Below are 13220 nucleotides of genomic sequence, written 5' to 3'. Positions count from 1 at the left end.
ACTTGTGGCCTCGCTGCGGTTGGACGCCGTGCAGACCACGTGGTATGGTGACGTCACACCACGTGACACAATGACGTCTCGACAGATGAGAGACGGGGCTCCAATTTGTGCCGTCGCTGCGGTTGCACGCCGGGCAGACTACGTGGTATGGTGACATCACACCACGTGACACAATGACGTCACGACAGATGAGAGACGGGGCTCCAACTTGTGCCGTCGCTGCGGTTGCAGGCCGTGTGAATCACGTGGTATGTCGACGTCACACTCCCGCGCATTTCGAACGCGCGTTCACACTCGGTGTAGGTGAAACGCTCGCTCCACCGGGCAGGAGGACGCGGCTTCCGTGGCAATCCAAGCGCTCACCCAACGCGCGTCTCGGGGTTAGTCGGCGTTCCGCTGTAGCCATGCCGTTGCCTTCCCCCACGACGAAGGCTTATAGTGGTTGTATTAAAATGACCAAGTATTCAACCAAGGAAAGCCATGTATTACCAAGCCTAGCCATCAATATGCTTCGCATCTCACTATGCTTAACCTTAGCTAAGCCTCAGCCATTTTTATTTCTCTCAGTCGCAACAACATCAAAAACAAAATATCAAAAAAAAATTACCGAACACACTATGAGTCGTCCCGAAGCGGCGGCCGGTAGCCACGCGTGACCCATAGGCGCGGCGCGCTGCGTTCCTTCAGTTCGGGGCGCTTCGCTTTTGCTTTCGCAACCTTCCAGTCTTAACCGAAGCTAAGCCCCGCCAATTTTTTTCCTGCACCAAGCCTAAATTCACAATAACAACGCAGTGTGGTATTACAATCAAAATGTCAGTTGACTATGTTCGTCGCTGTAGGTACTCGAGCTGGAGAGGAACATATCGTGAGTGGCAAGTATAGCCGCTCCATGTATGGCACCTTTCCGAAATGGGGCTCGGGCCCCGATGCATGTGAGACGGCTTTGACAGCACCCGTACGTCGCTATGGAGGTTAATTGGGTAATTAGGCCACAAAAATCAACCGAGAGAGAGTGACTTTACGGTAACAGGAAATCGGGGCACGCCCCAGGGTCCCCGCACGACCCCACTGCATTCAAGTGTTTATGTTCGTAAGGTCCATGACACTGGCAGCGCGGCCAGTGGCGATGGTCTTCATGGCCGGGTCCTCCTAGCGCAGCAGGGTCTCCCAGTTCTCCCAGGTCTTGAGGTTTTCTATGCTCCGCGGGTAGCTCCAGCCGGGCAGATGGAGATGTGGAGGGAACATGTTAAGGGATTTGGGCATAGGGCGCAAACAGGAGTTTGCAAGGAGAAACATAGTGGTCTATGGTGATGGGTGAGGGGAGAGAGTGTCTGTAGTCTGCTCCAGAGCTTTTCGTGTTTGGAATCAAAGGAGAGGTAGGGCGGGGGCGTAGAGCTGGTGCCAGGCCCTCTAGGCCTGCGTCAGCTTGCTGAATGAGTGCATGCGCTCCTTCGTGAATCCCGATCCGAGGCCACCTGAGCCTGGCCTAAAGAACCTCGGGCTGAGAGAGAGAGGAATTCGGGGCACACCCCAGGGTTCCCGCACGACCCCATTGCACTCAAGTGTTTAAAACTCGTACGTTGAGCTCCCATAAGCCTTAAATCTTTTTTTTTTGGGGGGGGGGGGGGGGTGTAACGTTGTCTACGTTATGCCTCGTCCAGCCTCCTCTCCAGCCACGGCTCGAACAGCGAGCACCGCAGCTTGGGCGGGTCAGAGCTTTGATATGTTCCTGAGGCACATAACACTGGCAGCCCGGCTGGTGGTGATGGTCTGCACGGCCGGGTCCTCCTAGCGCAGACAGACAGACAGAGCCACATACACCAGAACAGCGGGGCAGCACAACAGCAATGCGGTAACAACGGTGATTGACTCAACCCTACGCGAGATCACCAGCGCATCACTACAAGACTGTACGATAGTCGAGGCTGAGGAAGCGGCCGTCGCTCTAGCGGCAGCGGAGGGCTATCGGTCTAAACGGTCTCTAAAAATCCTTACAGACTCACAAACAGCATGCCGCAACTACCTACGCGGCAGAATAGGGCACAGAGCGCTCCGCATACTCCGCTCTGGGGGCCACATAACACAACGACAAACAAACGGAGAACCAATCAGGCATACGATAGTATGGACGCCGGGACATACGGGAGTAACAGGGAACCAAGAGGCGGACAGGATAGCTCGAGGGTACACTTATTACCGAGCATCCAACGTAGGCGACCTCGAGGGGAACGAACCTGTACCCCAAGATTATTCGGCGATTCTAAATTATTACAAGGGCTGCAGAAAGCGGTATCCACCACCGGACAACTCCCTTAGCAGAGAGGACTCTGTCGCGTGGAGACAGCTACAGACGGGCTCCTACCCGAACCTACACGTACTCAACAAAATATATCCAACACAATACAATGACAAATGCCCTTGGTGCCAAGAACCCCCCCCGCTGTACCACATAACGTGGGCATGCCAGAGGATAAGCGTGGTACCAGTGATAACAAACCCGAGTGCGGAGCAATGGGAGGGAGTGCTCTCCAGCGATCGTCGGGTCGACCAAGAAGGTCTGATTCGGCGAGCAAAACTGGCAGCAGCATCCAGCGGAGCCCTGGACTAAGGGCAACCGACCTTTGAGCAAGATGGACGAAGCCATCTCAAAACCGCCGAACACAATCCGAATCTAGAGCTAATAAAGTTTTCACTCACTCACTCACTCCTAGCGCAGCAGGGTCTCCCAGTCCTCCCAGGTCTTTAGGTTCTCTAGGTCCCGCGGGGGAGAATCCGCCGGGCAGAGGGAAATGATGTGGAGAGAAGAAGCGAAGGGTTCTGAGTATAAAGCACATGCCGGAGTGGGGAAGGATGGATGATAGGGGGCTAGGGTAAGGGGTGAGCGGAGAGAGTGTGTCTGTAGTCTGTGCCAGAGTGTTGCTTGTTTTTTATCTAGGGAGGAGTAGGGAGGAGGAGTATCTAGGGAGGAGTAGGAGTAGGTTATCTAGGGAGGCTCTGTAGGCCTGCGTCAGCTCGCTGAATGAGTGCATGCGCTTCTTCGCGAATCCCCGATCCGAGGCCACCTGAGCCAGGTTTAAAGAACCTCAGGCTAAAAGGTTGGCGGCCTCGTTTCCGGGATTCCGGACTGCGCAAGCATCCATATCAGCTCCCCTTGGCGGGGTGGGGGTGCATCGGGAGAGTCCAGTATGCCGAAAGCAGGGACATGGACTCGGCCTCAAGCAAAATTTAGAATCGCAGTTTTAGAATCGCTTAAAATGTACGGGGCTTCCATGCGGGTGATAGCAAGTGCAATGGCAGCTTCCTCTGCAGCGTCTGGGCAGGTGTCTGGAGGGAGAGGTAGTGTGAGGAGGGCGGGTAAAGAGGAGTCCACCACAGCTGCTGTCGCTTCATCACCCGTGCAGGCAGCGTCCAACCATACGGCGTCCGGCTCGGGGCCGTACGCTCGATGGAGTGCCTTCGCACAGGCTCTGCGGCGCTGCTCATGGTGAGACAGGTGCATATTCCTCGGGAGCGGCCTCATGAGGAGCTCCCGGTGAAGGGGTCGTGGGATGTCGAATAGGGTTGCGAAGTTGGCCGGTATTCTGATTCCGAGGGAGTCCAGAATATACCGACGTGTGGAGGTTTGTGTGAGCCTGATGTATTGGGCCTGTCGGCGGGCCTCCACCAATTCCCCGATCGTGTTATGGAGGCCCAGGCCTAGTAACCTGTCTGTGGGTGTGTTGAGGGGAGGATGAAGTGCTACCTTGAATGCCTTGCGAATCAAAGCATCCAAAGCGTTTATGTGATGTTTGGATAGTTGTAAATATGGGGTAGTCTACAACACACGGCTGAGGGCAAAGGCATGAATGAGGCGACATAGGTCGCGCTGCTGCATGCCTCTATGATGTCCCGAGACTCTGCGGATGAGGTGCGATATCGCGCCTACAACCTGCTTGAGTTTCTTGAGTGTGGTGGTGTTTTTGCCATCGTTCTGGATATGGTGGCCTAATACACGGAGGGTGCCAACCTCAGGTACCGGGTCACCACTCAGTTCAATTGTAATGGGGGAGCGGGGGTTGCAGTGCTTCTTAGGTTGGATGAGGAAGAGTTCGGTCTTCTCTGGGGGGCAAGACAGTCCGATGGTCGGTGCGTAATTTTGGGGGGTTTGGCTGCTTCCTGTAAGGTGTTCTCTATGCTGCCGTCACTGCCGTGGGTGGTCCACAGGGTGATATCGTCGGCATAAAGAGTGTGCTTCAGGTGAAGAATAGTTGCCAATTTTCGGGCGAGGGGGATGAGGGTGATGTTAAACAAAAAGGGGGAGGGGACGGACCCTTGCGGGGTGCCGATGCTCTGAAGCGTGTAGGAGGGGGAAGACAGAGGGCCAAGTGTATCTCAGCCGTGCGGTCAGTGAGGAATGATTGAATGTAGACGTACGTGGGCACATCCACGTTCAATGGGGATAGAGCAGTCATGAGAGCCTGATGTTCAATGCAGTCAAAAGTCTTGGAAAGATCCAAAGCTAAGACTGCCTTGGTGTGACCTGGAAGAAGCGGGTCGAAAATGTCGTGTGTGAGTTGCAGCATTGCGTCCTGTGCCGGTAAAAGGGGGCAGAATACCAGCATGTTTTGCGGGTAAAGATCGTTGTCCGCCATGTGACATGTTAGTCTCGCTAACGCAACATGCTAGAGGAGCTTCCCGAGGCATGACCTTAGCGAAATCGGGCGAAGGTGGTGGTGTGTATGTGGTTGGACGGGTTCAGGTATGTGATATTACTTTCGCGTGGCGCCAGGACTGCGGAAGGTTACTCTCCCTCCAACAGTGGTTGAAGTATTTCGTAATGTGGGTGATCGATTGGTCATCCAGATTACGGAGCATGGAGTTTGTGATTTTGTCTGCACGAGGTGCAGAGTTGGCGCGGAGAATCAGGAGGGCCGCTCTGACTTCCTTCTTCGTGATGTCTGTGTCGAGTGTGGGTTTTGCTTGTCCTGTGTATAGGGCAGAGGTGTACTCGGTTTGAAGTGTGTCTAGGAGGGTGTAGGGATCGTCATGTGTTCATGTGTGAGGCGCGTGACGTGGGGCTGTGTTGCTGATTTGGTGCGTTTGGGGTTAATGAGGTGTCGGAGGAGTTGCCATGCTCGTTTGCTGGACAGGTTTTCGGCGATGCCGTCACGTATCTGACCCCAGTTAGATCGGCACAGCTCCTCAGAATGCTGTTGGATTTGTGTCTGCAGCGTGACCACCACTTTTTAAGCGTTCTGTTGACTTTATTGCTTTTCCCGCCTTCCAGGAGGCTGTGATAAGCCTCCCAGAGGTGGGCTATGCGTGTGTCGAGGGTAGAGGTTTCGGTTGTAGTTTCAATGTGTCGCGTGTTGTGATGCACTTCATGCTTGAGTGACTGCACACGAAGACACTTTGGAAATTCTAAATTCTGCTTTGTGGAAGCCTTCTGGTCAACCTACTGCCGCTTCCCCGAACCGCTTGGCGAGTGGCGGGAAAACTGGCGTCATGGGTAAGTGGGTGCCTGAATAGACCGGTTGTGTTGTTGGTGAGGCCGTATAAGCGGTTGCCTAAAAACCATCCCGGTGGACACCCGAACCGCACCACAAAGGAAGGAAGGAAGTGGGAGGGAAAGAAAAAAACAGAAAGAAGGCCTGTAATGAAGAAAATGAATTTGAGGAAAGAATATTACGGACGAGGCTGCGCCTTGCGCGGAGGAGAGGCCACAGTTGGCACGGATTTTTCGCGCGGACGTACACTTCGAGCATGGTGGTGGTGGTGGTGAAAAACTTTAATCAAAGAGAGCTTGAGGGTAAAAAACCCTGCTGCATGGTCGGTATCCTTAGTCCGGGACACCGCATGACGAGGCCCCGTCTCGCGCCCGCTTGACCAGAGCCCTTTGGGACTCCAGTGTGGAGCAGTTGAGGAGGGCAGTCTCCCATGCCTCTCGGGTGGGGGTGGGGGAGGGGGGAAGGTGAGGATTCTGAGTACATGCCCACACCATGTACTCGTATGCAGGCGAAGAGAACACGGAGCTGGACAAGCCGTTCCAGCTCCACGACCTCCGGGCGGCCTTGAGCAAAATGAAGCGGGGCACTGCACCCGGGCGCGACAAGGTTACGGTCAAGCTCTTGGCCAACCTTCCCGACGCAGCCTACGCCGCGCTCCTCAAATACATCAATAGCATTTGGGACGGAGAGACTCCTCTCCCTCTCGATTGGAAATCGGCTCTCGTGACCTTTATTCCGAAAGCCGGCAAACCTATTGATGTGGAGAACCTTCGCCCCATCTCCCTCACGTCTTGTGTCGGCAAGCTGATGGAGACGATGGTGCGCGACAGACTCTCCGATTTTCTAGAAACACAGCACACTTTCGCGGACACCATGTTCGGTTTTCGCCCTCACAAGTCTGCACAGGATATACTTCTGCAGCTTCACCACGACATCTTAGATCCTGTCGAATGTCCCCACAACGACAAGGTGGTCCTGGCCTTGGATCTTAAAGGCGCATTCGACAACGTCAAACACGAAGTAATCCTGGACCACCTCAGTAACACCAACTGTGGCCACAAAACATTCAACTACATAAAACAATTTCTTACAGACCGTCAAGCCTACATACGCATACAAGATGCGGAACACGGGCCATACACCATCGGCTCGAGGGGAACACCTCAAGGCGCGGTCCTGTCTCCCCTCCTCTTCAATTTGGCAATGCTTCATCTTCCCTCCAAATTGTCCTCTTTGCCCGGGATACATCACGCTCTTTATGCGGATGACATTACAATCTGGGCCACGCAAGGTAACCTGGGCCACATGGAATCCTGCCTGCAAGCAGCGGCGACCCTAGTCGACGACTACGCGGCCTACTGCGGACTCCAGTGCGCCCCGTCTAAATCAGAATTTGTGCACATACGTCCCTCCCCTCGGGACACAACTCCGCTTTGCATCAGTCTCCCCTCGGGACCGATCCGGGAGTCCAAGGAGATCCGCGTCCTTGGTCTCTTCATACACCACCAACGCAGAGTCGACACCACCCTAGCCAAACTTCGCACGGTGGGAGACCAGGTGGGCCGCATGGTCCGCCGGGTCTCCAACAAGCGGGGCGGATTACGAAGCAAGGATGCACTGCGGCTTGCCCATGCTTTCGTAACGAGTAGAATCCTCTACTCAACCCCCTACTTGCACCTGCGCAAACATGATGATGACCAACTGGAGGTCATCCACCGGAAAGTCATCAAGCGGGCTCTCGACCTCCCGGTCACCACGTCCAACCAGCGACTTCTGGCCTTGGGCGTGGTGAACACATTTCGGGAGCTTCGAGAGGCCCACTTAGTCAACCAATACACGCGTCTTGCACAGACCACGTCCGGTCGCCGCCTCTTGGACCGGCTACACATCAAACATGACTACCATATTGAGGAAAGGGAGAGAGTGCCAGCACCCTGGAGACGCGCCCTCCGGGTCCGACCCCTTCCCCGCAACATGTCCAGAGAAGACCATAGCGGTCGTCGCCAGGCGCGCGCGGAAGCGTTGGCGCGATACTATGGTAACCAACAACATGTGTATTACGTGGACGTTGCCGGCCCACACCACGGGGTGTGGTACACGGCCGCAGTCGTACACAACACAAACACAGTCAACGGGCTCACTTTCAAAGCCTACAGCGCAACACACGCGGAGGAGATTGCCATTGCTCTTGCTCTCACTACTCCCAAGTCGAAACACATCATCACCGACTCGCGAGGGGCCTGTCGGAACTACGAGTTGGGTTGGGCTCCCCCGCTTGCCTGGCGCATACTGGAATATAGCTGTCGATCTGAAGATCCAACTCCACGCAACCTGATTTGGGCCCCCGGTCACCAGGGACTCCAGGGAAACGAACAGGCCGATCAGGCCGCCCGCGCACTCTCTCCCCGGGCTATCTCCCTGTCCTTGGAAGGGTACTCCCAATCAGACAATCTGGCCATTACATTCAAACAAATCACCAATTACTACAAGGAGGAGCACCGGCGCTACCCGGCCCCTTGTAAGGGTCTGGGTCACGCTGACGAGCGCCTCCTCATCAAAATTCTTACTAACACTGTACTGTGCCCGGCGGTGCTTAAACATTTCAATACATCCTTTGATGGCGCGTGCCAGTTCTGTGGGGAGGTGGCTGACACCTTCCACATGGTTTGGGCGTGTCAGTCAAACCCATCTATCCCCCCCAACCCCAACCCCACCAGAGAGGACTGGGAGGCGGCCCTGCTCGGCTGTCAGGACCTAAAGACCCAAAAGGCCTTGGTTCACCGGACGCGGGCGGCGTTGCTTGCCAATGGGGCCCCGGAATAGGGGCTCCACCTAGTATTGTTAGGGGAAAGGGCCAATAGGGCCTACCCCAATCACCTCTCTGTAAATATTTATTGCGTTATAAATGTTTTTCACCACCACCCATCTGTGTTCGGGTCGAAGTGTTTTGCTATTGCAGGACAGAGAAGGGTTCCTGTCTGCAGGCGCCGCAGAGTTCGCTCCTCCGCCTTACTCAGCCCCTTGGCGGGTGCCGGGTAGAGACGGTGGCTGTCGCAATAATAAATTAGGATTTCGCGGAACCGCAGAAGCGGTTTATGAGCTTCTGAGCCATGAGAGCTAGGATGAGGAGCCCGGTGTGTGAGCGCTCGGGCGGCCGCATCAGCGGCCTCATTGCCTCGTAGACCCTGGTGGCCAGGAGCCCAGATCACTTTTGTGCGAGTTGGATCGGCGAGAGCGCGTCTTAGAATTTGCGAGGCAAGAGGTGATATTTCGCCTGCAAGAGAGAGAGAGAGAGAGAGAAAACTTTATTTACAAAGGAATTCGGGGCACGCCCCAGGGTCCCCGCACGACCCCACTGCACTCAAGTGTTTATGTTCCTGAGGTCCATAACGCCATCGGATCGGCGGCAGCGAGAGCTATTGCGACTTCCTCCGCTCGTGTTGAATCGCGAGCATGGTTGGACACCGCGACCGCATGAGCCATTAAAGGCTTAGACCTCATTATTGCAGTATTCGCTGAGTAAAGCGTTTCCTCTATAGAATTCTGACTGCCGCGGTCGGAACTGACAAAAAAAAATTCATTGGGCACTTTGACTGTCGAAAGTGCGTAGAGGCGAAAGCGTTTTCCGAACCACTTTGCTTATGTGATATTGGTGACGTCCCCACTGGATGACATCACACATAATTGATGATGAATTAATGACAAATTACGAATTAGTGGCTAATTACTCATTAATGCCTAAATACTAATTATCTGGCAATTCATGACGCTTATGCTTCGGCTAAACGCGACAGCGTGTTGTAGGCGCTGCCAGGGATCCTCGCAATGCCACCGCCCGTTTGGCGCGATGCCTTGCCCTTTGAACGCAATGCTTTTTGAGGAAAGGAAATGGCGCAGTAATTATCTGTCATCTCGGCAGACACCCGAACCGCACGGTACGGGAAGGGATGAACGCCACCACCCATTCGGCGCGATGCCTTGCCTTTTGACCGCAACGCTTTTTCAGGAAAGCAAATGGCGCAGTAATTCTCTGTCACCTCGGTGGACACCCCAACCGCACAGTACAGGAAGGCAGGAACGCCATCAGCCGTTCGGCGCGATGTCTTGCCCTTTGAACGCAACGCTTTTTGACGAAAGGAAATGGCGCAGTAATTCTCTGTCATATCGGTGGACACCCGAACTGCACCGTACAGGAAGGGAGGAATTGGGAGTGAAAGAAGAAAAAGAAAGAGGGGCCGTAATGAAGAAACTGAAAATTGTATTTGAGGAAAGGAAATTACGCACGAATGCAGAATTACGCTGAAGTATACGGCACAATTCGACAGTAAGGAAAAGAAGCATGTATGTACATCACAGTGTTCTGTATACATTAGGGTATGTGATGTCTGGGGGCGTCATGACACTGGAACCCAGTGCTGTCCACCTCCAGGTGGTTGTGGTGGTGGTGAAAAGCATTTATTACAAGATACACAGATAGGTAGTTTTTGAGGTGGCCCCTAGTTCGCCACCCCCCTCACAATACTAGGTGGGGTCCCTATTCCAGGACCCCATTTGACTCTACCGCCGCTCGGGCACGCCGGAATGACCTGTTGGGCCGGAAGGTCGTGGCTGCCGAGCAGGGCCGTCTCCCAGTCCTTTCGGGTTGGGTTGGGGTGGAAGGTGAGGGAAGGATTCTTCTGGCATGCCCACACCATATGGTAGGTGTCAGCCACCTCCGTACAGTATGGGCATAGGCCAGAAAAGGAGGGGTCGAAGTGTTTCATGACTGCCAGGCACAGCAATGTATTTGTAAAAAGTCTTATCAGAAGACGCTCACCTGCATTTCCAGCCCCTTGAGGGGGGTCGGGTACTTATGGTGAGAGTCTTGGTAGTTATTGACTATATCTTTACATTTTAAAAGGGGTTCGTTGTCCAGATCCGAATCAGTAAGGTCATCGCCAGGGGCCCGGGAAGTGAGTGCGCGGGCGGCTGCGTCTGCAGACTCGTTACCTGGTAGGCCTTGGTAGCCCGGAGTCCAGACTAAGTAGCGGAGCGTAGGATCTCGGTCGCGTGCCGCATTGCTAAGTATTCGATAAGCTGTGAGGGAGACCCCACCCAGCTCGTAATTTCGACAAGTTCCTTGCGAGTCTGATAGGATATATTGCGCCTGAGGGTGAGAGGCCACCAGGGCGATGGCTACCTCCTCAGCGTGAGTTGCGCTGTGAGCTTTCAAAATGAGCCCGTCCCCCTGTATTTGCTGGTGTTTGACCGCGGCCGTGTACCATCCCCCCCTTGAGCGGTGCGGGCTGGCCACGTCCGTATAAAACACACCGTGTTTGTTACCATAATGGCGGTGGAGGGCATCCGCCCGCGCCTTCCGCCGGCCATTATGGTCTTCTATGGACATTTTCGTAGGAAAGGTTCGAACGTGTATGGCGCATCTCCACATTTCGAGCACTCGTACCCTTTCGCCGGCGTGATGGTTGTGCTGAATGTGTAGTTGGTCCAAAAGGCGACGACCGGACACGTTCTGGGCTAAAGGCGTGTATTGGTTGGTGAAGTGCGCTTCTTGCAACTCCCGATATGTGTTCACCACTCCCAGCGCGAGGAGCCTCGCGTTGGAAGTGGAGATCGGAAAGTCGAGCGCCCTTTTGATGATCTTACGGAGGGTAACCTCCAAGACATCTTCGTCCTGCTTGCGTAAGTGAGGGTAGGGGTTCGAATAGAGTATTCGACTCGTAACGAAAGCATGTGCGAGTCGCAACGCATGTGTGCTTAGACCTCCGCGTTGGTTGGAGACCCTACGGACCATGCGGCCCACCTGGTCTCCAAACTTACGCAGCTTGGCCAGTGTTGTGTCTGCGCGACGTGTTCTACTAATAAAGAGTCCGAGAACTCTGATCTCCGATGCCTCACGGATGGGGCCGCTGGCGAGGGAGAGGGAAATGGGGATCGGACACTTCGCTGTTGGCCGAATATGCACGAATTCTGATTTCTGTGGGGGAGCACCGCAGGCCGGAGTACGCGGCATAGTTGTGTCGTCGGCATACAGCGCATGCTGGATGCCTTCGACCTCGGCCAATTTAGAGGCTAGGTGAAGCATTGCTTAGTTAAAGAGCAGAGGGGACAGTACAGCGCCTTGTGATATACCACTGCTGCCCATACTGTACGGGCCGTGCTCTTCGTCCTGGATGCGGACGAAGGCCTGCCGATCCGTGAGAAAGTGTTCAATATAATTGAAGGTTTTAGTGCCGCAGTCAGTCTCGCTCAGGTGGGCGAGAATGGCGCTGTGCTTAACATTGTCAAATGCACCTTTAAGGTCCAAGGCCAGGACTATCTTCTCGTTATGGGGGCACTCGACAGGAGTAAGCACTTCATATTTTAGTTGGAGGAGTATGTCTTGAGATGACCTATGCGGCCTAAAACCGAACATGGTATCCGCGAAGGTGTTGCGATTTTCTAAGTATTCTGAGAGTCGATCTCGAACCAAGCTTCCATGAGTTTGCCCACACAAGATGTTAAGGAAATGGGTCGGAGGTTGTCTGTATTGATTGGTTTGCCGGCCTTTGGGATGAAGGTGAGTAGCGCAGTTTTCCACTCTATGGGTAGAGGATGGTACCCTTCCCAGACGGCTTTTATGTATTCTAAGAGTGCTTCGTACGCCGGATCCGGTAGATTGGCCAAAAGTTTGACCGTTACCGTGTCCCGACCCGGAGCCGTGCCTCGTTTCATTTTGGCAAGAGCCGCCCGTAGATCATGGAGTTGAAATCGCCGATCGAGATCAGGATTTTCTCCGGCTGCATAGAGATGCTCCGACCGCCGGGGATCTTGTGTCTGTGACAGATATCGATCCCGCTGTGTCTGTTCCAGCTGGTCCGTATTGCCCTTAAACTTGTGAATAGCTCTTTGAAGGTGTTTTGGGGTTTCGGTGCGTGTTTGGGTGGGATCGATCAGACTACGGAAAAGTCGCCATGTGTTGCGACTAGATATTTGCCTAGCGGCCAGATTGCAGCGATCCACCCAGTTGGAGTCGGCAAGCTGGGCAGCGTAGTCCGCCGCCTGCTGGGTGATATCGAGAATTCGAAGGTTGAGCTTCCGATTGTGTTTCTGGCGACGCCATTTCTTTGTGAGACTGCGACGCGCCTCCCAGAGATGAAAGAGATGGTTATCCACATCCGTCCCCCTATCTGTAAGCTGAATTTGCTTGTCGTGTTAGCGAATATTTTGTATAAGGGTGTGGGCCCAAGAGGAATAGCCGTTTTGTACCAGACAGTACGGGGGCAAGGACTGCCGGAAAGCCGTCCAGTCTGGGAGTCGTGCTTGGTTTAGGGATCGCTTCAGGAGACGGGTGTAGAGAAAGGTGTTGATGAGGCAGTGGTCGCTGCCGAGGGTGTTCTCGGTGTTGATCCATTCCGCGTGTTGAATGTTCCGAGTGAGGGTAAGATCGGGGCACGTGTCCCGATTGACGGAGTTGCCCACTCTGGTTGGGACTGCAGGGTCGGTTTGGAGGATGATGCCCAGCGTGGAGATAAGCTCCGTCAGCTTTCTGCCACGCGTTTTATCCTTGCGATAGCCCCACATCCGACTGGGGGCGTTGAAATCACCCACAATCAGAAAGGGGTAGCGCCCTGCCACCTTCATTGCCTTACTGAAGATGCCGGAAAAAATTATGTTCTTACGTTTAGGGGGACAGTAAATATTAAGAATGTGTACGGGGGGGTCAGTCCTTTTCAGGTGGAGGACGGAGACCATTAC

At 54.3% G+C, this 13220-nt stretch overlaps 2 protein-coding genes across 2 annotated transcripts in view; one reads left to right on the top strand and one right to left on the bottom strand.

Moving 5' to 3' along the window:
• The window catches only part of LOC149361470 (uncharacterized), a 441205-nt gene that overhangs the window by 78274 nt on the left and 349711 nt on the right, over positions 1-13220 (bottom strand). The window lies entirely within an intron of this gene.
• On the top strand, positions 5485-10322 carry LOC149361475 (uncharacterized). Its single transcript, XM_089567456.1, has 3 exons — positions 5485-5488; positions 6877-8004; positions 10315-10322. Exons 1-3 carry the CDS (start codon positions 5485-5487, stop codon positions 10320-10322), a joined length of 1140 nt encoding a protein of 379 aa, XP_089423582.1.

This window comes from Amblyomma mixtum, chromosome 2 (genome assembly GCF_055824585.1).
Source record: "Amblyomma mixtum isolate Tamu chromosome 2, ASM5582458v1, whole genome shotgun sequence".
Lineage (NCBI taxonomy): Eukaryota > Metazoa > Arthropoda > Arachnida > Ixodida > Ixodidae > Amblyomma > Amblyomma mixtum.
Note: the sequence above shows the minus strand (reverse complement) of the source record. Positions and strands in the feature narration are given on the sequence as shown.